Source organism: Mustela nivalis (genome assembly GCF_964662115.1).
Source record: "Mustela nivalis genome assembly, chromosome: 7".
Classification (NCBI taxonomy): domain Eukaryota; kingdom Metazoa; phylum Chordata; class Mammalia; order Carnivora; family Mustelidae; genus Mustela; species Mustela nivalis.
The window spans coordinates 39,685,748-39,712,156 of record NC_139026.1 but is presented as its reverse complement, the minus strand read 5'-3'; the positions used below and the strand labels follow the sequence as shown (position 1 = coordinate 39,712,156).

The 26,409-nt window shown below is 36.8% G+C and overlaps 1 protein-coding gene and 1 long non-coding RNA gene across 4 annotated transcripts in view; one reads left to right on the top strand and one right to left on the bottom strand.

Annotated features, from left to right (window-relative positions):
• NAV3 (neuron navigator 3) overlaps positions 1–26,409 on the top strand; it is an 858,619-nt gene that overhangs the window by 743,094 nt on the left and 89,116 nt on the right. For 2 of the 3 annotated variants that reach the window (XM_082739652.1, XM_082739651.1), the window contains 4 exons: positions 18,887–19,019; positions 19,672–19,942; positions 20,882–21,590; positions 23,645–24,133. In XM_082739652.1, the coding sequence (XP_082595778.1) occupies positions 18,887–19,019; positions 19,672–19,942; positions 20,882–21,590; positions 23,645–24,133 (1,602 nt within the window). The remainder of the gene's footprint in view (positions 1–18,886; positions 19,020–19,671; positions 19,943–20,881; positions 21,591–23,644; positions 24,134–26,409) is intronic. The other variant, XM_082739653.1, reaches the window with a different exon arrangement.
• Positions 19,966–23,570, bottom strand: LOC309869114. Its single transcript, XR_014313997.1, has 3 exons — positions 23,449–23,570; positions 23,256–23,358; positions 19,966–21,418 (listed from the first exon to the last, which is right to left on the bottom strand). It is a non-coding gene; the product is annotated as an uncharacterized lncRNA (long non-coding RNA).

Below are 26,409 nucleotides of genomic sequence, written 5' to 3'. Positions count from 1 at the left end.
GCACAAATTCCACATGGCCTAGATTTTTTGCAGGCTCCCCTGCATTTATGGAAAGTTCACATTCAAGTTCAAGGCTATTTTAAGTAACATTACAAACTGGAACCTGTTTAAATTGGGAATTGAGAAGGCAGGGAGAGGTCAGCCCCATATGGAATAGTGGCTTATGTTGAAGGAACATTGTAATATATAATATAAATATATCTTTGAGCATGTGCTCATGTTGGTATGGCAGTAGATTTCTAACACAAAAATGAAACCCACCCTTTGAAAGTATTCATTATTTTCCAAACTACTTGATCCACATTCACTTGGGCCTTAAACTAAATTCTAAGGCTGTTTATTTCTAAGGGATGCAGACATTTTGTTTCTCCCTGCTACCTAGTACACACAAGGTGTGTATTTTATTTTTGTATGTTGATTAAATATTAACTAGTTAATTTTTCAAATCCCCCAAGGAAACGTATTAACTCATGTCTACTTCCTGCAATAATTTTCATTTGGGGTCACTTTCTAGGTGGCTGGATTTTGTTCTGTTCATCTTTATAGGCTGAGTAAGCTCCTAGCAAATCCTTGGAGGAGGAGTGAATAAATGAAAGAAGAAATTATAAAACAGTAAACAATGAATGGGATTCATTGAATGACTTTTCAAGTTTTTGTGGCTAGATCTGTTACTTTGTTGTTGTTTGTTCTTTTTTTTGGGGGGGGGGAGAACAAGCAAATTCAGATATAGGTTTTACAAGATGCATTCTTACTTTTCTCTTATTTGACTGAAAATAAGTTAAAATTCAGGTTCTCAGTTACAGAGGTTTATCCATCTATCTTTTTTCTCCATCTTACATGCTTTTTGAGGACAAAATACAATTTTTATTTACCCTTTTATAATCGTGAATTAGTACCGAGCCTGGAATATAGATGGTGCCCAATAAATCAAGAATGGAATAAAAGAATAGACCGGGCATTTTAAGTTTTGGTTGGGAAATCTAAAGTACCCAAAATCGGGCACCTGGGTGGCTCGGTTAGGTAAACATCTGCTGTTGACTCAGGTCACCATCCCGGGGTCCTGGGATCCAGTCCCACATCAGGCTCTCTGCTCTCTGTAGAGCCTTCGTCTCCCTGTGCCTCTCTCTCTCTCTCTGCTTCTGTCTCTCATGAATAAATAAATGAAATCTTTAATAACTAACTAAATAAATAAAGTACTCAAAGTCTAATAATATATGAAGCTGTGATGGAAGTGATACAACAAATCCAGGTATATATTTGGAAATAAAACACAGCAGTATGGTATAAAGATTTGCAAAGCAGTGGAAAAGCTGTAGGGATTAGAGGCCTGAAACTGTGCTTCAGTTTGGCAAAACAAAAGGACTCTAGGGATTAACAAAAACAAAACAAAAGGACAGCAGAGCATTAAGTGGAAATATAGACAAGCTTTTCCTTTCCCAGTAAACATTATTCTCTACCCAAAATCATCTTTACTTTTATATTAGGAGATATATTAATTCCAGAGCATATTCAAAGAAATGTCATTTACGGACATGGGTCTTTTTTTCTTTTTTTTTAAAGATTTATTTATTTATTTATTTGACAGAGAGATCACGAGTAGGCAGAGAGGCAGGCAGAGAGAGAGGAGGAAGCAGGCTCCCTGCTGAGCAGAGAGCCCGACTCAGGGCTGGATCCCAGGACCCTGAGATCATGAGCTGAGCCGAAAGCAGAGGCTTAACCACTGAGCCACCCAGGCGCCCCCAGACATGGGTCTTAAAAATAATAATCATTTTATTCCTGTTTTATTTTTTAAGAAGTTCTAAAGTACCAGTTTGAATACAGAGGATTAGGTATTCATTTTGTCTCCCTTCATTGAAGAGTTTATTAAAAACCTGTAGGAAAAAAAAAAAAAAAAAACCTGAAGAGATAATTGTGAAGTCTTGAGCTAGCTGAGAATTTCTTCCTAACATGAAACAATGAAGTTGGCTTGTCCTTGATCCCAATAGTAAGTCTAGAAAATATTAATTTGGAATACTTATGTTTACATTATGTCCAGCTTGTTAAGTAATGAACTATTTGTTTTTAGTTGAAATGATTCGATGGATGTAATGTTATAAAATTTTAATGAGAATAAAATAATTCCCAAATCAAAAATTTGTACCTGATAAACTACAATAATTACTGAGATGGTTACAAATTACATATTTAAACTTTGAGAACTACCTTAGCCTTGCCATACCATTCTGAGCATTCTAAAGCATTTAATTCTTTGAAGTCATAATTATCACACTTTGTAAATACATAATTATAAATGTGTCCTATTCTTTACAAAACTCAGGAACATGATAAAGACTGAAGAAAAAGTAAAGTTGTTTTTAATTGCCAGATTATAAAGCAGAAGGACATCATGCTTGTAGTGCCTTGCACATCAAAGATATTAGAAAATATTTCTTGATATGCTAGCTGACTTGGTATGATGGCAAAGTGTTTCCTACTATACATTTACTTTGTCAATACCTTGCACACTTAATGAGACCTCAGTTCCCAAGAGTCTTATAAGTGATAATGGCTCCATAAGAAGATAATCCAGTTGCTGGAAGTGCCTTCTGTAAACTTCCTCAATCAATCCAAGCTCAAATCTTGATGGAAGAGTAAGGGTAAGAGAGAGAAAGAACATGAATGAATGTGGTTTATAAACATGAGTTATTCCTGGTGTTCATTTCAGCATTCCCCTCAAGGAGCCCATCCTCTAGTGTGAGCACAGATGGAGAGTTATATTTGTAGTTCACTTAGTCGTAGTTTCTGCTTGTCCATAGAGTGAGTTAAGTAGTGATTCTAGTATTGGACATACTGTCTTTCATATTTTAGGCACTCAGTAAAACTTAGCTACTTTGTATAGGTCTGAACTGAAGATTTTGTTATAATGAGATTGAAGCAGTTAAGCAGGGAGCCTGATACGGGGCTCAATCCCGGGACTCCAGGATCATGACCTGAGCTGAAAGCAGATGCTTAACCAACTGAGCCACCCAGGTACCCCTAAATTATAGACTTTAAAGAGTCTTTGTACCATGCTGAGTTTTAACAGCCATGCTAAGTAATTTGTTCTGGCTCTTTGGAGGATACATTGGAAACCCAGACCTGAGACAGACATAGCAATTATGAGATGGCAGTAGGCTACTGGAAGTGGGGAGATCATTAGTTAAGACAGTGGCCGTAGGGATAAGAAATGCAAATGGAGACAATACAAATCAGATTGAGCTTGGTGACCAATTGGATATAGAGACTAAAGTTATGCAAGATGGAGAACTCTAGGTTTTTGTCCTGGGCAAGTGCTCCCATGATGATACCCAGGATGGTCACGCAGGATTTCATAGATTGTACACTACTCAAATATGCATGGCTGGATGACTTTGTAGCTGAAATCTAGACCACACTACTTTCAAATCCATGCTCCCCTAGAACCATATAAAGACATTTGCTGTCAAGCTATGGACAACCCTAGAAGGAACCCATATGGAAAATAGGAGACGGGGTAGATTGGAATAAACCCTACTGATAAAACTAAATGTTGATCCTAACATTTTAAATAATTTTGGCCTGAGATGAGTTTTTTAGATATCTTATTACTGAAGCTAACACAAGGTAGTATTAAATTCACTATTTGGAAGAGACATAAAATTCTCAAGATCAGTCCTATGAATCAACATCACATAGGATGTGCTGCAACCAATGCTGGATTCTGCAATGATTATAGAATAAAGCCTTGTTCTTCTCCTTTGAGAAGAAAAAGGAATAACATCACAACCTGCATCACAAACGACCAGGAAAGGAGGAGTTGCTTTTCTTTATTAACTATTTTTATTAACACATAATGTATTATTTGCCCCAGGGTTACAGGTCTGTGAAATGTCAGGCTTGCACACTTCACAGCACTCACCATAGCACATACATTCCCCAATGCCCATAACCCAACCACCCTCTCCCTATCTCCCTACCCCCAGCAACCCTCAGTATGTTTTGTGAGATTAAGATTCTCTTATGGTTTGTCTCCCTCCCGATCCCATCTTGTTTCATTTCTTCCTACCCTACCCCCAAAACTGCCCACCCTGCCTCTCAACTTCCTCTTTTCAGGGAGATCATATGATAATTGTCTTTTTCTGTTAGACTTATTTCACTCAGCATAATACCCTCTAGTCCCATCGACATCATTGCAAATGGCAAGATTTCATTTCTTTTGATGGCTGCATAGTATTCCATTGGATATATATACCACATCTTCTTTATCCATTCATCTGTTGGTGGATATCTAGGTTCTTTCCATAGGTTGGCTATTGTAGACATTTTCAGTGATAGTGTAGCTGGGTATTCTTGGCTGCACATTTTTCTCATTTAGTCCTCTGAATATACCATGCCAGTTCTTTCTGACCTGCCAGGTCTCTGTGGTTAAATCTGCTGACAATCTAATATTTCTACCATTGTATGTTATAGACTTCTTGTCCCGAGCTGCTTTCAGGATTTTCTCTTTGTCACTAAGACTTGTAAGTTTTACAATTAGATGATGGATGGGGCTAGACATATTTTTATTGATTTTGAGGACAGTTCTCTATGCTTCCTGGATTTTGATGCTTGTTCCCTTGGCCATATGAGGGAAATTCTCTACTATAATTTGCTCTAGTATACCTCTGCCCCCTCTGTCTTTCTTCTTCTTCTGGAATCTCAATTATTCTAATATTGTTTCATCTTATGACATCACTTATCTTATGAATTCTCCCCTCATGGTATAGTAGTTGTTTTCTTTCTCTTTTGTTAGTTTCTTTATTCTCTGTCATTTGGTCTTCTATATCACTAATTCTCTTTTTTGCCTCATTTATCCTAGCAGCAAGAGACTTCAATTTTGATTTCACCTCATCAATGGCTTTTTTTTTTTTTTTTTCCAGCTTGGTTAGATTTTAGTTCTTTTATTTCTCCAGAAAGGGGTTTTATTTCTCCAGACAGTGTTTCTCTAATATCTTCATGCCTTTTTTGAGCCCAGCTAGCTCCTTGAGATCTATCAATCTGAACTCTAGATCTGACATATTACTAATGTCCATATTGATTAGGTTCCTAGCTGTCAGTTCTGCCTCTTGTTCTGTGTGTGTATGTGGTGAATTTTTCTGCCTTGTCATTTTATCTGGATATGAATTTATGAATGAGAGAATAAAATACTAAAAGAGTGGCAAAAATAATCCCCAATAATGTACGCAAACCAAACAGAAGAGATCCTAAACCAGGGGGAGAAGAAAGGGGTAAAAAGAAAAAAAAGAAAAAAAATATATATATATATGACTGGTGAATAGAACAGAGCTACTGACTTGATTTTGTGTGTGTTTTGGTCTCTTAGAAGAAACTATATCCCAAAATTTTAAAGAAAAAAAAACTTATAAATACACAAAGATAAGAGTAAACACAATGAAGAGATGGAATTTGAATATAAAGATAAAAATTAAAAAAAAAATTCTAAAAAAGGAATTGATAAATTGGTTGGATAAAGAGAGAAAGAAAGAAAAAAGAGGAAAGAATTTGCTTAGGCTGAAGACTAGGACAATGCCCTGTGCTAGATTTAGGTTATATTTTGATCTAATGGAAGAAATTGTATCCCTAAGTTTTTTATATTATAAAAACACCCTATATGTATACAAAAAATAAGGTTGAATACAACGAAGGATAAGATATGAATATAATAATGAAGATTAAAAAATTTTTTAGAAAGATATTGTTAAGATTACCTAGTTAAAAACATTAAAAGAGAAGTTAAAAAATTGAAATATGAAAAAAATAAAGTTAAAAAATTTAATTTAACTTTGAAAGACTAAAGGATCATGGGGAGAAAGCCATGAATTCTATGCATTGCTGTCCCCTCGCTCTGGAGTTCTGCTTTTCTCCTTGATCAGAGAGCTTGGTCTTGGCTGGGTTTTCTTACTGACCTTCTGGAGGAGAGGCTTGTTGCAGTGATTCTCAAATGTCTTTTTCTGAGGCAGAACTGCACCACCCTTGCCAGGGCCCGGGCTAAGTAATCTGCTCAGGTTCATTCTCTGAGCTTTTGTTCCCTGAATGCTTTCCATACTTCTTTGGAAGACAGGAATGAAAATGGCGGTCTAGCCCATGGCAGCTGAGAGCTCAGGACCTCTCCCCTCACTGCGCCCTCAGAGAAAAGCAGTTAAACACTCCCATCTCCCTGGTCTATGGCTGCACTGGGGCTCATCCAGCCTGTGACCAAGTGTTTCTGTCTCTGATGCATGGCCCCAAACACAACAGATTCCTGCCGCACTGCTCCTCCAGAGGAGGAAGGTCAGTCTTCCCAGATCTGCCACTTGTGGGGTTCCTGCTTGAAGAACAGTGGTCCAACTGTGCCTTGGATCATGGTTTCAGGTAACCCCAATATGAAAGCTCACTCCTTGGCTCTTTCTCTGCAGCTGACTTCCCTGCTCCAATACCTGGCAGCTCTGGCACACTTAGACACCCCTGATCTTTCTGTGACTCCGTGGGACCTGAGACCACACTGTCCCCAGAGGGCTCTACCCCTGCTTAGCCTCTGGAGCAATATCCCTCAGTGGAGCAGACTTCTAAAAGTTCTGATTTTGTGCACTGCTGCTCCATGGCTTGCTGGGAGCCGTCCCCCCCCCCCCCCACGGTCTATCTTCCTGTCACTTCGTATTCACTTCTTTGCACATCCTACCTTTCAGAACGTGGTTGATTTTTCTGTTCCTAGAATTACTGCTCTTCTTTTCTTCTATCTCCTGTTGAGTTTGTAGGTGTTCAGAATGGTTTGATACATATCTAGCTGAACTCCTGCAGCCTGATAGCATCTCAGTCTGCTACTGCTCCACCATCTTGCCTCTCCCCTCAGGAGTTGCTTTTCATCCGATCCTTATATCATTCTCTCTCTCAGACCCTTCTGTTTGCCTTCACCAAACCCTGGGATGTTGATTTCTGCTCTAGTGATAAAAATCACCCCCACTTTTTTAAAAGATTTTATTTATTTATTTGACAGTGACATAGTGAGAAAGGGAACACAAGCAGACGGGTGGGAGAGGGAGAGGCAGGCTCCCTGCCCACCAGATAGCCCAATGCAGGGCTAGATCCCAGGACCCTGGGATCATGACCTGAGCCCAAGGCAGATGCTTAATGACTGAGCCACCCAGACTTCCCAGAAATGCTCCTTTTTGTGGATCAAAGAGTGCTCTGGATGACAAAGTCTTTTTTGTTTGTTTGTTTGTTTTTAATCACATCTGGATATCATGTCTCTCCTGTTTATGTTTTGAGCCTTTTCAACTCCTATAAATCCCCTAATTCTGCACTGTGCTAGGACTCTGTGACCTCTCTCTTGCTTGCTTCTGTTCTGCCTGACTTTCTTCTTGGGTGTGCCCTGACTCCACTTTGCTTGCCTGGGGTGACAGATGATCTCTTGACCCACCACTGTTTCATCTTTTAAGCATCACCTTTTCTGAATCCTTACCTCCTGCTGGAAGGAACGCAAATAAATCTGATCAGATGTTATGGTTCAGGATCAGCAACAAAAACCACTGGACTGAAATCTTCTAGAAGGAAGCAGAATCAAATGACAGTTACTAAGCAAGGCTCAGAAACACAGAGAAAAGGTGTGGGAAATATAACAGTAGCCTGGGAGACACTGGCAACCTTTCAAACCTGGAAGGAGTTTGGGCAAAGCATCAGCAATGGGTTTATGCCTGGGAAATCTCAGGATCTGACACCTGGCCAGAAGCTTGCTGTCACCTCAGCCTTGCTTTCAAGTTTATTTCTTTCCCTGTTAAGGCAATTCAAGTGTCATTATTGCATTTTTTTTTCTTTCTATATCTATGCATACAGTATAAGGAGACAGCACTTAGCTGTTTGTGATAGGAAATATAAATGACCATTTTGAAAGTGTGCCAGACAGGATCTGCTGCAAGTTTTCATTGTTACTGCTGCCATCTGTTGTTTTTCAGAGCTGGGACGTGGATTTCCTGGAAAATATCTAATTGTGAACTGTCTTTCACCCCCTTTTAGAGATCTTCACTCACTAAAGTGACTGTTTTAAGGAGTGTTCTTTACCAAGACAGTGTTCTCAATGTTTTAAGATGGAGGAATCTGAAATGTTTTTATATTATCTATTTTAGATATCTCAGAGCAAAAATATTTCTTTATTTTTAAAAATATTTTTCTCTTAAAAGTGAATTCTTGTAACCTTAATGTAGGCTCTTTCAAGTAAGGTAACACAGAACAGGTTTGCATTTTCAACCTTGTTCACAGTTAGGTCTGCAGCTAAGTTGTTGAGCTTTATCTAAGCTCTTTTATTTCTACATAATGTTTCTCTTTCCATGCAACCTTGAAATTATAGTAATTTGGGTGCTTCTATTCTTCTGAAAGAAATAGCTAATGCCAAAAATATTTCAAGTGATAAAGAAGGTTTTTGAGAGGGGAGACAATTTAGCTAAAGATTAATAGCTATGATTGCTATTTATTAAGTAAAATGCCTGTGGCTAAATGTTCAGATATCGAAAAAGCCTGCGAATTCTCAAAAGAAAGAATTATACATTTTTCTCAATAAAGCAAAAGTCATATCTCTATACTATCATACTGCTTTCTTTATTCTTAATATCTGCCATAATGAAACCATTCAATAAATGTTTCATGTACTATTGAGTAAAACTATGCATGGTAATAATTTTTTAGAGTAACAGCTATTTTCTGTAATTTTGAGAAGGTTTTTGAAAGGCTTGAATTCTTAATTAAATATGTATTTTAAAGTTGTAGTCTGCCTTAAAGAAAAACCTCTGGACATCATTATAAAAGCTAAAGCAGCATTGTATTACTAAAGAAATCACTAAATAGGTCACTGGAACATACTTGATGATCATTAAAAATACCCTAATATGTGTCATATATTAAGGCTTGATAAGTGAACCATAATAATAAATAGAAAGAAATACTTACCAAAGTTTCTCACCTTACCACAAAAATGGAATATCAAAGAAGGGAAAGGAAGAGAAATCAAATTATATATCTAATATTTCTTGGGAGAAGATATTATAGAAGCAAGATTGATGGAATTGGTTAAAATATTTTTGAAACTTATATATTAAAATGTCAAAAAAATAGATAATCACTAATTAAAGTAAAAACCCAGAAATAGAGGGGAAAGATATTTGAAAGAATTTGTACATATAAAAATGTAATACAAACAACTTAAACTGTGAAAAAGACATAGATGATTTATGGATTTAACAATAGCCAATAAACCTACTGAACATTTAATCTCAAAATTTAATCAATGTAGATTAAAACTAAACTGAGCAATTTTCAGATTACTGACAAAAACCATGTTACCTGAAACTACTAGGATTTTGTAGGGTTAATATAGATATATGGCTGGCAAGAATAGAAAATGATGTGTTCTTCAGCAGTTACATTGCATCTGTAGTGTTTCAAATGTTTATATCCTGTGAATCACTAATTCCCTTTCTAGGAATTTTTGCCAAGAAAATAATCTTGAATGTAACCTTTTATGTAAACATAAATGTACAAAGGTATTCATTGAAGTCTTACTTAGAAGAGTAAGAAAATTACAAAGTATATCATATTTCCTAAAACAGAAATGGTTAAATATATAATAATTTATATGATATCATTATGTCAGAAAGATTTTAAGGACATTCAAAATCATGAAAATGTCATATAAAATAAGTGATTAATGAATAACAGATACTGATATTATAATCAGCAAGGTCTCAGCCAGATTAATTGGTTTCTGTTCATACAGTGCATCTAGAAAATGAATGGATAGAAATCAACAAAATGTTAGTGGTTGTTTCTTCTGGGTGGGATTGCAGATGATTCACTCTGTCTCTTTTATATATGTTGGGACTGCCTAGTTTTACACAATAAGCACATACTGGCTTTGAAATTAATATAAGATATAAAATGATGCCAGTGGATCTTAATGAGTCCTTGGGTTAACTCTCATGTCATACATTATAGTCTCAGCTTATCACTAACAGAAACTTTTAAATAAACTTGTACCTATTCCAACCATATAACAGCATCATGAAAATGAACACTGGAAGAAGCTAGCAAAATTACAGTAAGCGTTATGCTAGTAATGGGTTTCTGCAAAGTAATTTTAAGTAAGATCATTTTATCTCTTGTGATTTCAGCTCATATTATAATAAAAACAAAAATAGATGTTTCTTATCTGCTTCAGATATCATTAAAACATACAAATCTGCCTGACTGCATAAATTCATTTCACGCTAACATCCTTCATCCCATTTAACCACATCTACTTAGGGCTTTCTTTTGTAAAGAACAAGGGCTTTTCATTTTTCATTTGTCTTACCGTATCTGATGCTACAATATAATAAATCTTCATTTTTTGTTTTCTAGAGGAAAAGAAAAGGGAACTAAAAGTTTAGTACCTTGAGTTTATTGATTGCTCTCCTTACCCAAAACCCACATGGTAGAAATGTAATCTCTATGAATGTTTCATGGTAAATACATAGCATTTTGTACATACTAAAAATAATGAAAATAGAAAGGTTTTTACTTTATGTTTACATGAATTATCAGTTTATAAAGAGTTATCCACTTAAATTATGATACAGTAGACTATCAGTTTCCCATGGTATGTGAAACTAATGTTTCCAAGTGCAAACTGAATTTGGGATTAAAATTATATTTTGAATCCTACTGATGGATTCTTTACTTTTCTGAAAATACATTCATGCCTCTGGTGCTGGTAGAAAGTATACAAGAGATCTAAAATCTTTTTTTTCCCCCTCTTTTACACATTATAACTAATAAAAGAAAACTAAAAAAAATCTCTACTCATAGAATGCTTCTGACACCAAATGTTTGGGGCTTTTCCCACAGCAATCAATTCTCTCACCCCAGCTGCCAGTCCTACAGTTGAATTCAACTCAAGTCTGGCACTATCTGGATATGAACATCAGATCCCATAAGTTAAGGCTTCAGTCCCAAAAGACTTCCCCCACTTCAGATACAAATTGCAAGTCCAAGCTTCCTATATTTTTGACTTACTGGCTACAATGGGGGTTCCCACGACTCCCTCCACATTTGGTAATTTGCTAGGATGCCTCACAAAATTCAGGGTAGCAGCTATTTATATTTACTAGTTTGTTATAAAGAATATGACAAAAGATACTGAACATTATCTGAACAGCCAATAGCAGAGGTACATAGGGCAAAAATTAGAGAAGGAGTATAGAACTTTGAACTTCCATGCCCTCTCCCGGCACACGAGGCTCCCAACACCTCCATGTATTCACCATCTTGGAAACTTCCAAAACTTGTAATTTATGAATTTTTATGGAAGCTTCATCACATAAGGCACTATACATTATTAACTGAATATTCTGCCTCTCTCCCATCCCAGAGGACAGAGGTGTGGGACAAGTCGATAAATGATCTCATCTTACATAGTCACAAAGTAAGGCCTGAACTATAATTCATCCACTCATTCTACACTTAAATGTGCAAATGATTATGAATTGGGGTAAAAAAAAAAAATCAGTGAGCTATCTGGAGCCAACCAAGGGTTCCCTCATTAGAAAAGAAGATACTTCTATTACTCAAGAAATTCTAAGAGGCTCAGGAGCCCTATGTTAGGTACTGGGGTTGAAGACCAGATATTAGAACAAGAGATGATCCTGGTACCCTTATCACTCATGAAATTATGAAAGTTTAGGAGCTCTATATCAGGAATCCAAGAAAGAGAGAAATAAATATATATTTATTATGATGTCACACCAACCAAGAACAAATTCTACCATTTTTACCTCCAAATATATCTTGAGAGTGCCTTCTGTTAAGTATTTCCCCGGTCAGAAACAAGAAGGTCACAATAGCCTCCTCGTTGACCTTCTTGCTTCCATTCTTCCTTACCTCCAGTATATTCATAATACTAAAATACTTGTTAAAATATATATCCTCATGTCATTTAACTGCTTCAATCTATTTGATGTTTTTATTTTGCCTCTAAGGAGGTTGAGTTTCTCCACATTGTCTGTAAAATCCCTTAGGGGCTAGCAATGCCTACTTTTGCAATCTCAGAACTTCCCCATTTCCCCTTGCCTGCTGTACCTTGACTTCTGCTGTTTCTGGGTCTTTACACTTGTCTCCTCTTTCTTCAATGCTCTCTCCTCCACCACTTTCACAGATGGCCTTTCTTCAGCCTTCACTTGTTTACATAAATCTTATTTAAAATTACCTCTTCAAAGAGATGGTTCTTTCTTCACTCAAACTTAGCAGGTCCCTCTAACTGGTTTCTCCCTCACTTTTTCCCTTTGATTTTTTTTTTTTTAACCACAATTCAAAATTATTTGCCCACTGAAGGGTTAGGATGAGTGAATGAATCAGATGAAGGCTATAGATTGTTACTATGTGAGACTAGATCATTTATTCATTTATTTTGCAAATGTGGAGAAACTGTCATGGGCCAGATGCCAACCTGGGTACAGAGATTCCAGGAAACAAGCCACTCTCCTTGCCCTCAAACATGATCCTGTGGCTAAAATAGCTTTGTGAGCAGATAAACTGCAGTACAGTGGAAGCATGCTAGAGTAAAACAGATGTGGAAGAATTAGTTTCCTTGAATTTCATGAGAGGATTCACAGGGAAAAAGACATTACAACCATTTTCTAAACTTGCTCTTAAACTCTACTGTTTTTGCATAATTAATGAACATTGGCAGGATGAAATACCTTTGAAGGTAAGACACCTGGGTGGCTTAGGTTATGGTCCCAGAGTCTTAGGGTCAAGTCCCACATTGGGCTCCTTGCTTGATGGGGAGCCTCCTTCTCCCTCTGCGTGCTCTTACCCTGCTTTTGCTCTCTATCTCTGACAAGTAAATGAATGAAATATTAAAAAAAAAAAAAGGAAAAAAAAAACACTTTTGGAAAGTATAAGCTAAAACTAAAACTTAAAAAAAAAACCTGCAATTAAAGATCATTTACATTTTATAATTGGAGGAGAATATATATATTCCTCATGACCTGAACCAAAATCAAGGGTTGGACTGCTAATAACTGAGCCACCTAAGCTCTCCAAAAGAATATTTTTAACATAAAATTATTTTTAGCATGTTTTTGTTGTTATATACTTGGGTTTTTCCAATTCAGAAGTCTTTTTTTTTCTTTATAATGAAATATTTTTCCAGGGAAATGCTGAATAAATCTTTGTTGAAATACACTACATTGCTTTCTGTCAATGACCCTGAAGTAATATAGAATTTACACTAAAGTGGTTGCAATGCTCAAACTTGACAGGTAGTGCATTGTGTTTGCTGATAAACAAAGAAAGAAAGAAAGAAGATATGACATAAGTCTAAGTGGTTTTGTGTTTATTTAGTTTTGAGAAGAAATTAATTGGTTTAACATAATGGTGCCAAAGCACAAAGCCTAGATAGACCCCAGATTCTTTGTATTTTTTAAATTATTATTGCAGATGTCATGGTGTCTAAGTATATATATATATATTTTTAAAAGAGTCTGTCTCTTCTTTTGTGTATTATTTAAATAGCCATAAATAACGGAAATACAAAACAAAGCTATCTTGGAATAGGGTGTTTTTTGAAGTGATGCCTTCATTTTGTTATGCAAATGTTGTCTACTTTTCCCTTAGAAAGAATGAGTGTATCCAGAACTTTCTACACAACATTCTCATAATTGGAATTGCATTAGGGTTAGAACACAGTACTTCTAGAGGAATCAGTAGTAATATGCATGTTTATTTAGATCATTAATGGAGTATTTAATGAGCTATCAAATTGAGATTGAGGTTACTATTAGATGCCTGAAGTATCAGAATTATTTATTGAAAGAAAATGTGTTTTACTTGTTCATGTAGAAGTAGGACAGTTGACCAGGCAATATGAACTATTGTAGAGCCTGGCTGAGTACCTGCTGTATGAATTGCTACTACACGAAAAATGACTGTGTTGAAAAATAGCCTTTTCCTCCAGAATTCATTTTAAATCTGCAAACTTATTTTACCTGTTCTTTAGTTAGGCGCACCTGGGCAGCTCTGTTGGTTGGGCATCTGACTCTTGATTTTGGCTCAGGTCATGATCTCAGGGTTGTGAGACTGAGACCTGTGTTGGGCTCTGTGCTGGGCATGGAGTTTGCTTAAGATTCTCCTGCTTTCTCCTTTCTCCTGCTCTGTCTCTCTCTCTCTTTAAGGATAATAATAATAACAATAGTAATAATAATAATTTAATTAATATTTCAAAATTCTTCATTATAAAAAGGAAGAAAAAGAAGACCTTGAACATATAATACATCTGTTTTCCAGCAGGTCTACTTCTGCTTGAATTCAGAGGTACATATGGGGGTCAGAGCTACAAATGCACGACCAGATAAATAAAATAGATCCCTAGCCCCATTGAGTTATTGAACATTTAAATACGCACTCTTAAAAGACATGCCAAAAAAAAATCATTCTGTTCTTGGAATAGTTAGTAATCTAGTGTATATCTAAATTGTCATTTGCCAACAGGCTAACTGGCTACATTTTTGGCTTTTAACTGAGTAATAATTTTTTCCCTATAGTTCTGAGTTTTGACATATGCCTCAAGCCAAGTATGGCCACCATGAATCTTCACCTACTTCTGACCACTGGCCGTCACTGGTCATTCCACATATCTGTCGTTTTGTCTGTTCTAAAATGTCACACAAGTAGAATATAGGAGAATGTTCTTAACAGTTTTATTCATAGTATTTAAAAACTGGGAACAATCCAATGTGTAAATGCAATCTATGTGGATAAAATCCACAGATTTGTCATGTATTGAGCTGTCCTAGATTGTTGAGAAAAATTTAGGAGAGTAACAGATCTGTAACTTGGAAGAGAAAGAGAGTTGCCCTTTTATAAATAATATCATCAAGAATTCTTAGCACATCTTAATGAAATTAAAAATGAAAGGATGGAGAAAATATATTGATGAGGCTTGAGACCTCAGAGCTAATTATGTGAGTAAATTATCTTTTTTTTCAGTAAAAAACCCTATTTTTATGAAGCTTTTTCAACTTAATTAAGTGTGCCATAATAAACAAGATTAATTGCATACTAGCCAGGGAGAATTCTGGTATCCACAAAAATCAAAGATGAAAGTCAAAATCACAGGATAGATTAGGAAGATAATGTTGTCATCAATCAAAATTTGTCCCTTTAGGATTGTTTAGCAAAGAAATGTGTTGAACAAAATTTTATCAAAATCTACATTTATTATGGGATTTGCTCTAACTTAACATTACTGGATAGAAGCAGCATTTTCCAAAGTAAAATCATTTCATTCATTTAACAAACATCTACTAGTCATCTCTTCAGCAGTAGACAACATGGAATGTACTGGGATTATAAAGATAAATCAAATACAATCCTGACTTTGGGTAAATCAGATTATGATCAAGAATATAGAAAGGCACAAAAAATGGATATAACAGGTGATAGATGCTACATTATAGTGATTAACATAGATTATTTTATCACTCCACAATATTCGTATTGAGGAAATAATTCTTCAACTATTCAAATAGGTGATAGAAGCTTTGCCATGCCATACATATTACACTCACCTCTAATTAAAACAGCTTACCATGTTATATTGTCATCTTTTGTTTAAATTTTTGTTTTCAACAATAAACACTGAGTTCTTCACGGAGAGGGGTTATAATTTACTCATTGCTTAATGAAACGGAGTGGATACTTACTAATAACTTTTATGGAAGGAAGGACAAGCAGAGGCAGTGCATATATGGAAAAGGGTGGCCGTATTACCTGCAGCTGAGAAGGATTTTTCAAGGATTAGTGATAACTAAGAATAGAGCCAGGAAGAGAGGAAAAAACACTTAGATTTTATGACAGAAAGATTAATAGGTAATGTCAGTAACTTAAAAGCGAGAATAATTTTTAAGGAGAAATGATGGAATCTAGCAGAGTGATTTTGAGATGTTGAAAAGACATCCTAGACACACTGTCCAGTAGAAGGCTGGAAATGCTTATTTGGTAGTCAGGAACAAGTCTGGTTAAAGATGTGAATCTAAATGTCAAAACCACAGAGGTGATATGGAAGTTATGGAAGACTAGGGAATTTCCAAGAAAGAATGTAAAAGGTGAGTTAAGATACATTTCTAAATATTGACGAATTCAAAGGAATCCCATAGAAGAGGAAAAAGTAAAGGATTTGCAGGACTCTGTGAACTTTGCAAAGAGCTTGAAGACTCATCATTGATATATTTCAAGAGAGAAGGGGTGAAAAGCTCGGAGGCAGGGGAGCATAATGCTAATCAAGCCATGGAACATAATTCCTGGGATCAAATCCCAAGTCAATCATGTGCTCTTAGGCATGTCATTTAACCTACCTGAAACCACCTCCCTCCCTCTCTTCTTTCCTTCCTTCCTTCCTCCCTCCCCCCTCCTCTCTCTCTCTCTCTCTTTCTTTCTTTCTTTCTCTTTTAAGATTTTATTTATTTATTTGTCAGAGAGAGAGAGAGCACACAAGCAGGGGGAATGGCAGGCAGAGGGAGAAGCAGTGTCCCGCCTGATGTGCGACTCAGTTTCAGGATCCTAGGATCGTGACATGAGCCAAAGACAGATGCTTAACTGACTGAGCCACCCAGGCACCCCCTACCTTAATCTTTGCAATGCCTGTCTCATAGATTTATTCGAGGATTATATAATATAAAGTAATTAGAAGAGTAGGACACATAGTAAGCACTCACTTCATGGATTTATTGACCTTTGTAAAGGCAATTCCAGTATTAGGAAGAAGATTCTGGAATCCAGAGGAGAAGAGAGAAATAACACTATACTTTTAAAATTTGAGGAAAATTATGTTTTTTGAAGTTTTTGTTTTAATTCCAGTTAATATACAGTGTTACATTAGTTTCAGGTGTAGAATACGTGATTCAACACTTCCATACCTCACTTGGTGCTCATCAGAAGTTCCTCGTTACTTCCCATCACCTGTTTCATGCATCCCACTATCTGCCTTCCCTCCGATAACTATCAGTTAAAAGTCTGTTTCTTGGTTTGTCTCTCTCTACTCTCCCTCTCTTTTCCCCCTTTCCTCACTTGTTTTGTCTCTTAAAGTCCACGTATGGGTAAAATCATGCGGTACTTGTGTTTCTGTGACTTATTTTGCTTGGTGTAGGCTAGTTCTATGTTTATGTCTTTAAGGAACCTCCATACTGTTTCCCACAGTGGCTGCACCAGTTTTCATTCCTACCAACAGAGCATGAAGGTTCCTTTTTCTCCATATCCTTGCGAACACTTGTTGTTTCTTGTGTTGTTGATTTTAGCCATTCTAACAGGTATGAGGTAATATGTCATTGTGGTTTTGATTTGCGTTTCCCTGATGATAAGTGATGATGAGCATCTTTTTATGTGTCTGTTGGCCATCTGCACGTCTTCTTTGGAGAAATGTCTTTTCATGTCTTCTGCCCATTTTTCATTGGATTATGCTATCAGGAGCTAATATCACAAACAAAATATACAGCTAGGGAAGCATCATCCTTAACACTGTTTGCTATAAATTCAAATTTTATTTTCTTCTTGATAGTTGCATTTCTTATTGGTTTCATGTGTGATCTCAACATATCACTGTTATTTTGAATTTATGGCACACCTCATAAAACACACATACCAGAGGAGGAAAACTATCAGTTCACCACTGTTCCTCTGTGGTTTGCTTATGCTTTCATTATGGATATTCTCCTAATGTAGACATTGTTTTTAAAGACACTTATCCATTTTATAAAACTTAACTTTTGTCGTATCTAATATATGTATCCTGTGGGTGTGAATTTGTTTAACAGAGCACAGGTAAGCAGCAGGACAGCACAGTAGACTAAGAACCAGCCAGTAAATGAGGGAACTGGGTCCCACCCCTTTGAACTGCAGAGCAGCCATTCTCATTCAAGTTACCCTGTTTATCCTACGTTACTTCCACATCGTCTGACACATTGACTCAATGAGAGTGCACACATTAGCCTGCACATGAATATTAATATAGCCTATTTTGTTTTTTCTTCTTTAGATTAAAAACAAATATATTCAGAATTTCAAATATTTTTTTCTTATGTCCCAATGGATTGCCTTGTTCATCCTGTGAGGCGAGTGCATTCTATTTTGGAATCTATGGCTTTGGTAAAGAAAAGTCTCTGAAGAAGGGAAGTGACAGGGCCAGATGTGAATTTTTGTGATCATTTTGATCATTGACCCAAATTTAGCAATGAAGTTGTATTGAGAAAGACCACAGGCAGGAAGGCCAAATAAGAGGTTATTGTTTATTGATTGCAGGCCAGAAACTGTGAGGTATGGCAGGAGTGATGCTATGATAGAAATGAAACTCAAAGTTCAAGTGTTGGTGAATCCTTAGTAGTTGCTATGGTAGGAGAAAGAATGTGGAATGACTTACTGATTCCTAACTGAAGCACAGTTGTTGGGTGTGTGTGTGTGTGTGTTGTTTTTTAAACTCTTAGAACAAAAACTAAATTCTTACATGCTATGTTGCTTTTTCCAGGGGGGAAAATCACTGGTGGTTTTATTCTTTTCTGATACCATGCCGTATTTGTTTTAGTGTTTTCATTCATTCTATAGATACTCCCCTGGAGCCTGGATCTGTACTAAACAGTGATTCTTTGCAAATATCAGATAAGGTTATCCTCAGGCCTGCTTTCAATTTCTTTTGTAATATGATTCTCCTAAAATGGAAAGTCAATAATATTTCATCATGAGATTAAAAAAGTGAGGATTATCTTCCTGATACATGATTAATGTTATATGGAAATATAGGTGACTTCCCTCAAGCCTCCTGTGTGTAGCTCATTGCTGCTGTGTTTCTTGCCTTTAGCTGGGATGACAGCAGCTCTGTGAGCAGTGGTCTCAGTGACACCCTTGATAATATCAGCACGGACGACTTGAACACCACATCCTCGGTCAGCTCTTACTCCAACATCACAGTCCCCTCCAGGAAGAACACACAGGTGAGAATTGCCTGCCTTCTTTCTCCAGTACTTCTCCCAGGCTTACTCCCCAAACTGTTTCATCTGAGATTAAAATATAGCATGACCTTTGAATCTGATATAATCGTATAAATAGAAGCAACTTGTGTTTATGTATTTTTTTCCTATTGATTACAGGCCAACCGAGAAAGACTTACTGTTCCATATCTCTTTTTGTAATATTGATATTTTTAACCCTAAAAGTTATTTTAATAGCCTCATTTTTAGATAGTTCTTGATTAATTTTATATTGATCTCTGAAATAAATCACTACATCTCTTGAGAATGGTAAATCAAGAGTGGGTATTAGATAATTAAGTTTTATCTTGTCCTCCTTTCCCTTGTTAAACTTGACATAGAAAATTCCTTCCTCTCTGGAGTATTTAATTTGGGGTTTTCTGCGCATATTTATTCTGACATTCTCTAATATGTGCAAGTAAGAATTACGTGGCCAAAATTAATGAAACTTAAATGAAGACAGATAAAAATAGGAGTCTTTGGAATTCTTTTGAAATATAAATCCGTGCTTTTTTTTTTTTTTTTTAAAACCAGTTATCTGAAGGTACATTCCAGGGCCTATTCACACTTCATAGATTTTTCTGCCCAAAGTTTCTTTGTAATATTTTCCCCATAGCTGAAGACAGATTCCGAGAAACGTTCTACGACAGATGAGACATGGGATACTACCGAGGAGCTGAGAAAACCAGAGGAGGACTTAGACAACCATGGGGATGGCACTGGCAAGTGGAAAGGTGTTTCCTCAGGACTTCCTGAAGACCCCGAGAAGACAGCACAGAAAGCCTCCCTGTCCATCTCCCAGACAGGTTCCTGGAGAAGGGGCATGTCTGCCCAAGGAGGAGCGTCCTCTCGGCAGAAAGCTGGAACGAGCGCACTCAAGACCCCGGGTAGGCTTGTCACTTCACAGCTGTTATGCAAAAATGTTTTAATTTACGGTTTCCACTCCATCTTTGTTCACGTTAATACGAGCTTTATTTTTAATTACATCATATTCTTCTCTGTATAGTTATTCTTTTCCATGTAAATGTCACATACTTTACCATAGAAGTCCACATGAATATAACAATCTAGGCGTTCTTGAGGGAGCACCATTATAATTTGGGGCTATTGAGTGTCTTTATTCTGCCATAGTCATTTCTGTTCATGCAGAAATAAAAGAAGTCGGCTTGATAAAAATAAGATTGCTTTCCTTCTGCCTTCCTTATGAAAGTTTGGACTATTTATGTTAAATATGCCACTAAATTTCACTATCACCACTGAGAGGCAAGAGCAATCACACTAATGTGATGGGTTGGACGGCTGGAGATTTGAAACACCATTTGTGAATTATACTTTAAGAAAGAAGAGAGTGAAAGACTTCTGCCAAATTGTACTATTTTTTTTTTTTAAGATTTTTTTCCCTATTTTAAAAATGGTGCCCAATTTTAAATAGTGCCACGGGAGGTATTGTTGTACCAGAGGACTCTAAGTAGAAGCGTCTTCCAGATATTCAAATGAATTCTTTTTCTAACACTTAGCTTGATAAGATTAAGTGCTATCCTGATAAAGGAAGAGAGTTGTGAGATATAAGACAGTAACAAACTGCAAAAATATATGTTTTCATTTTATCTCCTTCATCACTCGTCACATTTCCTCCAAGAGCCATATTTTTATAGCTTTGTAGGCAATCCTCTTGGTATGTTAAAGCTTGTACCTATTGAGATCTAAATAAATAGAAACTGAAGTAATTTAAGATGTATTCACATTTTTACACGTCGTTTACAGAAAGGTTACTGCGTTCATCAAAATGCACATGCATGTATATTTGTGTATTTCTCGTTAATTAGGGAAAACGGATGATGCCAAAGCTTCAGAGAAAGGCAAAACTCCCCTAAAAGGGTCATCTCTACAGAGGTCTCCTTCAGATGCAGGAAAAAGCAGCGGAGATGAGGGGAAAAAGCCCCCGTCGGGCATTGGAAGATCAGCTGCTCCCAGCTCTTTTGGATTTAAGAAACCAAGCGGAGTAGGGTCATCTACTATGATCACAAGCAGTGGGGCAACAATAACAAGCGGGTCGGCCACCCTGGGTAAAATTCCCAAATCTGCTGCCATTGGTGGGAAGTCAAATGCAGGGAGAAAAACCAGTCTGGACGGTTCCCAGAATCAGGAAGATGGTGTGCTGCATGTGGGCTCCAAGACCTCCCTCCAGTACCGTAGTTTGCCTCGCCCTTCCAAATCCAGCACCAGCGGCATCCCCGGCCGAGGCGGCCACAGGTCCAGCACCAGCAGCATCGATTCCAACGTCAGCAGCAAGTCGGCTGGTGCCTCCACCTCGAAACTCAGAGAACCCACTAAGATTGGGTCAGGGCGCTCGAGCCCCGTCACTGTCAACCAGACAGACAAGGAGAAGGAAAAAGTAGCAGTCTCAGATTCAGAGAGTGTTTCTTTGTCAGGTTCCCCCAAATCCAGCCCTACCTCTGCCAGTGCCTGTGGGACACAAGGGCTCAGGCAGCCAGGATCCAAGTATCCTGACATTGCCTCACCTACGTTTCGAAGGTAAGAATGTATAAAATGACGCTGGGAAAACAGAAAATGCTATACTGTAGGATTCACGGGAACTGTTTAATAAATATAAATAATCCATGCGTGTCCTAAATCCTGTATCCTAAACGCACACACACACACACACACACACACACACATGTTTAGGATATACATGTATATCCTAAATGTGTGTTCTAAAGTTCATATATCTTAGATTCTTTTAGTTTCTGAGTGCAGAGAGCTTTAAAGAGCTGATCTTATAAATAGCTAGGGGAAAAAATGGTGTTCATTTTGAGAAATGCTCAAACTTCTCAGTCCCTCTATCCATCGAATATTAGCAACACAGACAGCATTTATAAGAAACTTAAAAATAGATGGTAATACCGAGGGGTAGTAATAAAATAATCACTTGTAAAATTTCCATAGATTTCCATCTCTCCTTTTCACAATTAAAAATAAAATAAAATAGGTCTTCATGACTATTGGTATTCGTTTCCAGTGTTTATGGCTCTTAATGAGTCAATGATCATGAATGTAGATGAAACTGTTTTCCTTGTAAGAGATCAGATTGGAAAATGATGTAGCACCATATCTTAACATATTAATGAAAATCAAGGTATATCATGGACAGAATTTGAAACAGCTGGATGTTTCATATAGGGTTTCAGTTCCAGGGTGGGCGAGGATTCGTAGCTTCATCAGCTTTCTTGGATAGGACTCTGATGAGCAGTATAAGTTGGTTTCTGTAGAGGGACTATCTTTAGTACTCAATGTGTGGACTATGATTGTTTCAAATACTAATATATTTTAAGTGGCAAGAAAATACATAGCATTAAAGACTTGGGACAAATGGTTAAACCTCTCTGGTTCTGTTTCCTTGTTTATGAAATGATAGAGTGTGGTTTAGAGTCCACTATATGTTAAGTATTTTAAATATTTGTTTTTATTACAATGAATAAACCAAGAACCTTGATAACTGGGAAATAAAGGGTCTTGGAATATTTACATTTCAAGCAATCTCAGATACATGATTGTTTGAAAGCCTAGATGTTATAAGCCTCAGTAGAAATACTAATTCTGAAAAACTGGCTTTTTGAAATGTTGATTCTCATTGGAAAGAATAATGACTCATAGTGGGAGTAATTATTTCTGTTGTTTAAATAAAAGCCAATAGTGCCCTCCAGTGGCCCATTACCTATGAAACAATTTCTCATATTCGTCATAAAATATTTTTCACTATAGGAAATACAGATTTCATTGCAACTTAATTAGTTAGTAATCATTACGCCATTACTTCATATCACTTTATTTCCATATTTACATAAATTTGATTATATCATCTGCTCCATTTACAAAACTAAAATGTTTTCTGAACTGAACTCCTACATCTAAGTTAGCACCAACTATGTTTCAAATCACTATTATAAATATATACTTGAATAGCCCTGGCAACAGACATAAAACCTCTGGTCTCTCTTGAGGAAAATACACACAAACCAACATGTTGCCAACAGTGTCCAATCACATTTCTAACGGACTGCCGTCACTCAGGCCACCAGATAAGTAACATAACCTCCAAACCTTGCCTTAAGCACTCCTTTTAGTTTCTGAATAAACTGTTACAGTGAAAAAAAGAAAGAAAGAAAGAAAAGAAAAAACAATTTAAGTGTTACGTACCGAATGCGTAGAAGTTGTTTCATTATAATGGTTCTGTAAATAGGTAACAGCAAGTATGCTCAAACTCTTTAATTTTCTCGAAAGAATCTCATAATCACTTAACCTGTGAAAGCCAAGGATTTTCATGTTTGATCTACTTTGATTTTTCCCCTTTCCTCCCCACCCCCTGGGTGGCAGCCCAGTACCAACTTACACTTATGGTGATATGAGAGATTTTTTGGCACGAGATTAAGAAGTTCGAGCTTATAAAGTTCATTAACATAGAGACAGGAAGTGCTTGGCAGCTCAGGCGCTAAAGCACACTTGGCTCTGTGTACTGTAACCCTAGATATTTAATGTGGATATTAGTGTCTCGGAACAACTGAAGTTGTTATTTGTTTTTCTTTTAGGTTGTTTGGTGCCAAGGCAGGTGGCAAATCTGCCTCTGCACCTAATACTGAGGGTGTGAAATCCTCCTCAGTAATGCCCAGTCCTAGTACCACATTAGCGCGGCAAGGCAGTCTGGAGTCACCGTCGTCTGGTACGGGCAGCATGGGCAGTGCTGGTGGGCTGAGTGGCAGCAGCAGCCCTCTCTTCAATAAACCCTCAGACTTAACTACAGATGTTATAAGCTTAAGTCACTCGTTGGCTTCCAGCCCAGCATCGGTCCACTCTTTCACCTCAGGTGGTCTCGTGTGGGCTGCCAATCTGAGCAGTTCCTCTGCTGGCAGCAAGGACACTCCAAGTTACCAGTCCATGACTAGCCTCCATACGAGCTCTGAGTCTATTGACCTCCCCCTCAGCCATCATGGCTCCCTGTCTGGACTGACCACAGGCACTCACGAGGTGCAGAGCCTGCTCATGAGAACGGGTAGTGTGAGATCTACTCTCTCAGAAAGGTGAGCTTTCCTAGAGGCATTGATGAAGTCTTCCCTCTCCTTCCTCCCCACGCTGTGCCTACCTTCCTCCCCCACCAAATTTCCTTGATGTCAGTGGGAATGCCACTCTGTGAAGGAATATAAAATTAAAGGGATAGAAGATAAAGGAGGCTGGGCCTTTTGTTTGCTCTTACTACCAAGTTCGTAGAAGGAAAAAAAAAAAAGCCATGAAGAATAGGGTAATTGTATAATTAAGTTTCTTAATATGAATGCATACATATGTACCAAACAGGCAATTTGAATGAAATTCGAAGCATATGTTTATGTATTAAATGATGTCTTCTCAAGACATGTTAATGATTTGGCCTAAGCTCCAAGACAACGTAGCTCCTTATGATAATTTGAGCATTTTTAAAGACCGTATTTAAATGGATTCTACAATTAGGCTCTGAGCAATATGTTAAGTTTGCTTTATTAGTGCTTGTATAGGAAAAGAGCAAAAAGATCACTGGGGAATCATAGTTGAGTTGGAAAAAAAGCCAATTGTCAGATATGAATTCTTAGAGAAAATTAATAACATCAGTAATATTTTTAATAGGCCTCTTGAAAATGAATCATTTTATAAAGTGTTTCCCATTGGTTTAAGCAGTTGTTTTTTTTTTTTTTAAATTTACAATGAGAAACATAAAGAGGCATTCTTTACTGAATATGCTTACCAGAAAGTATCACTGTTAACCAAAATGTCTTTAGATTCTCTCACCCCAAAAATCCTTTCTCAGGTATTTTGGTGCTGACTCCTTCCTCCTGGAAAATGTCCTGAATTGCCTCTTTTCCCAGATAAACTTAATGTAATTTGTTTCTTGACACACCTAAAGCTTTTAAAAATGCTGTTGGCCACATGTCTTAGTTGTGTTGTTTGTGAAAGCACTACCAGCCACTGGAAATGCCCAATATGGTTCCCTAAGCTTTTGTTCAGTCTGTTACTGAGGATGACCTATCACCTCTTTTCCAGACTTCCAGCCTTAATTCCAGATTCATTTTTTTAAAACATTGACTAAAGCTCTTACCTAGACTCTTACCACATGGCACTAGTTTTCCCTCAATCTAAAATTTCCCACTGTTCTTCCATTTCTCTTGCCTTTGTGAAATGTAAAACATGGCTTCCCTCCCACTGTACCTCTTGGTGTCCTCATGGACACGGACAGCCATGTCCATGAGACATCCCCTGATAAGAGAATTATTTATATTCTCTAAATTCTTTCTAAATATCTATGCTTGATAGTTCCTATGGTAGGCTGCTGATTATAAAATAATGTTTTTCTTCATCAACAAAAAACTGGGCCAAGAGACACAAGACAAACACAGGGGGATAGAGACTAAACTGTAGCCATTTGCATCTGTGTCCTTTCTAGTTTTGTCATTATAGATAGCATATGTAAAGATCAACTATATACATGAAAACAAGTACTGTTTCATTTAAGCTTCTAGCTCAGAAATTAGGCTTCCTCCAGCATCTTGGATTTAAGTTTCCATGCTTTAAGGTAAATGGGCACTTTCGTATGACATTTTTAAGACTTGTAACAAGAAAATCAAATTGTATTGAAAATCTGTTAACAACCTATAGTTTTAACAAATGCATCTTTGATTGTATACTGATAATGTGAGGAAACCAAGTAACAATATCATAAGCACATGCAAATAGGTCATTATTTATTAACCCAAGTCACTAATTTTTAAAATCACCAATATGGCTGTATTAAGCTGACCATTTAGCCATCAACTTATTTCGCTCACCTTCAGATATTAAAAAATCAGGCATTGGTGGTTCAGTGGTAGAATTCTTGCCTGTCAGGTATCAAAAACCCAGAAAGGTAGACAACTGTTTGTAACCAAGTAAACTTCAAATCAAACCAGAGAATAAATTGAGTTTTATAGATACAAATGTAATGTTAGTATTTGACTTTTCTCTGTATTTTAGCAGATGCCAAGACACATTTTCATTTACAAATACACTGACAAATATGTAGTCACAAATTTTCTTTAAGTAAATCTTCTTGTTGTTGATCAGTTTTTGAAATAGACCAGCTTTACAAATGGGAGTGTTCCAGTATTAAAAATAACCAGATAAACAATTTTTCTAAAATAAAGCTTAGGCTAATTTAAAATAAATTCATATTTTGCCCTTGATTCTTAGTGCAATGTATTGATGAATAGTAAAGTGTGAAAAATAAAATAACTTTCCTAGGTATAATATATAATATAAATATTAATTAATTCCTCCCAGGATATTATTGGTT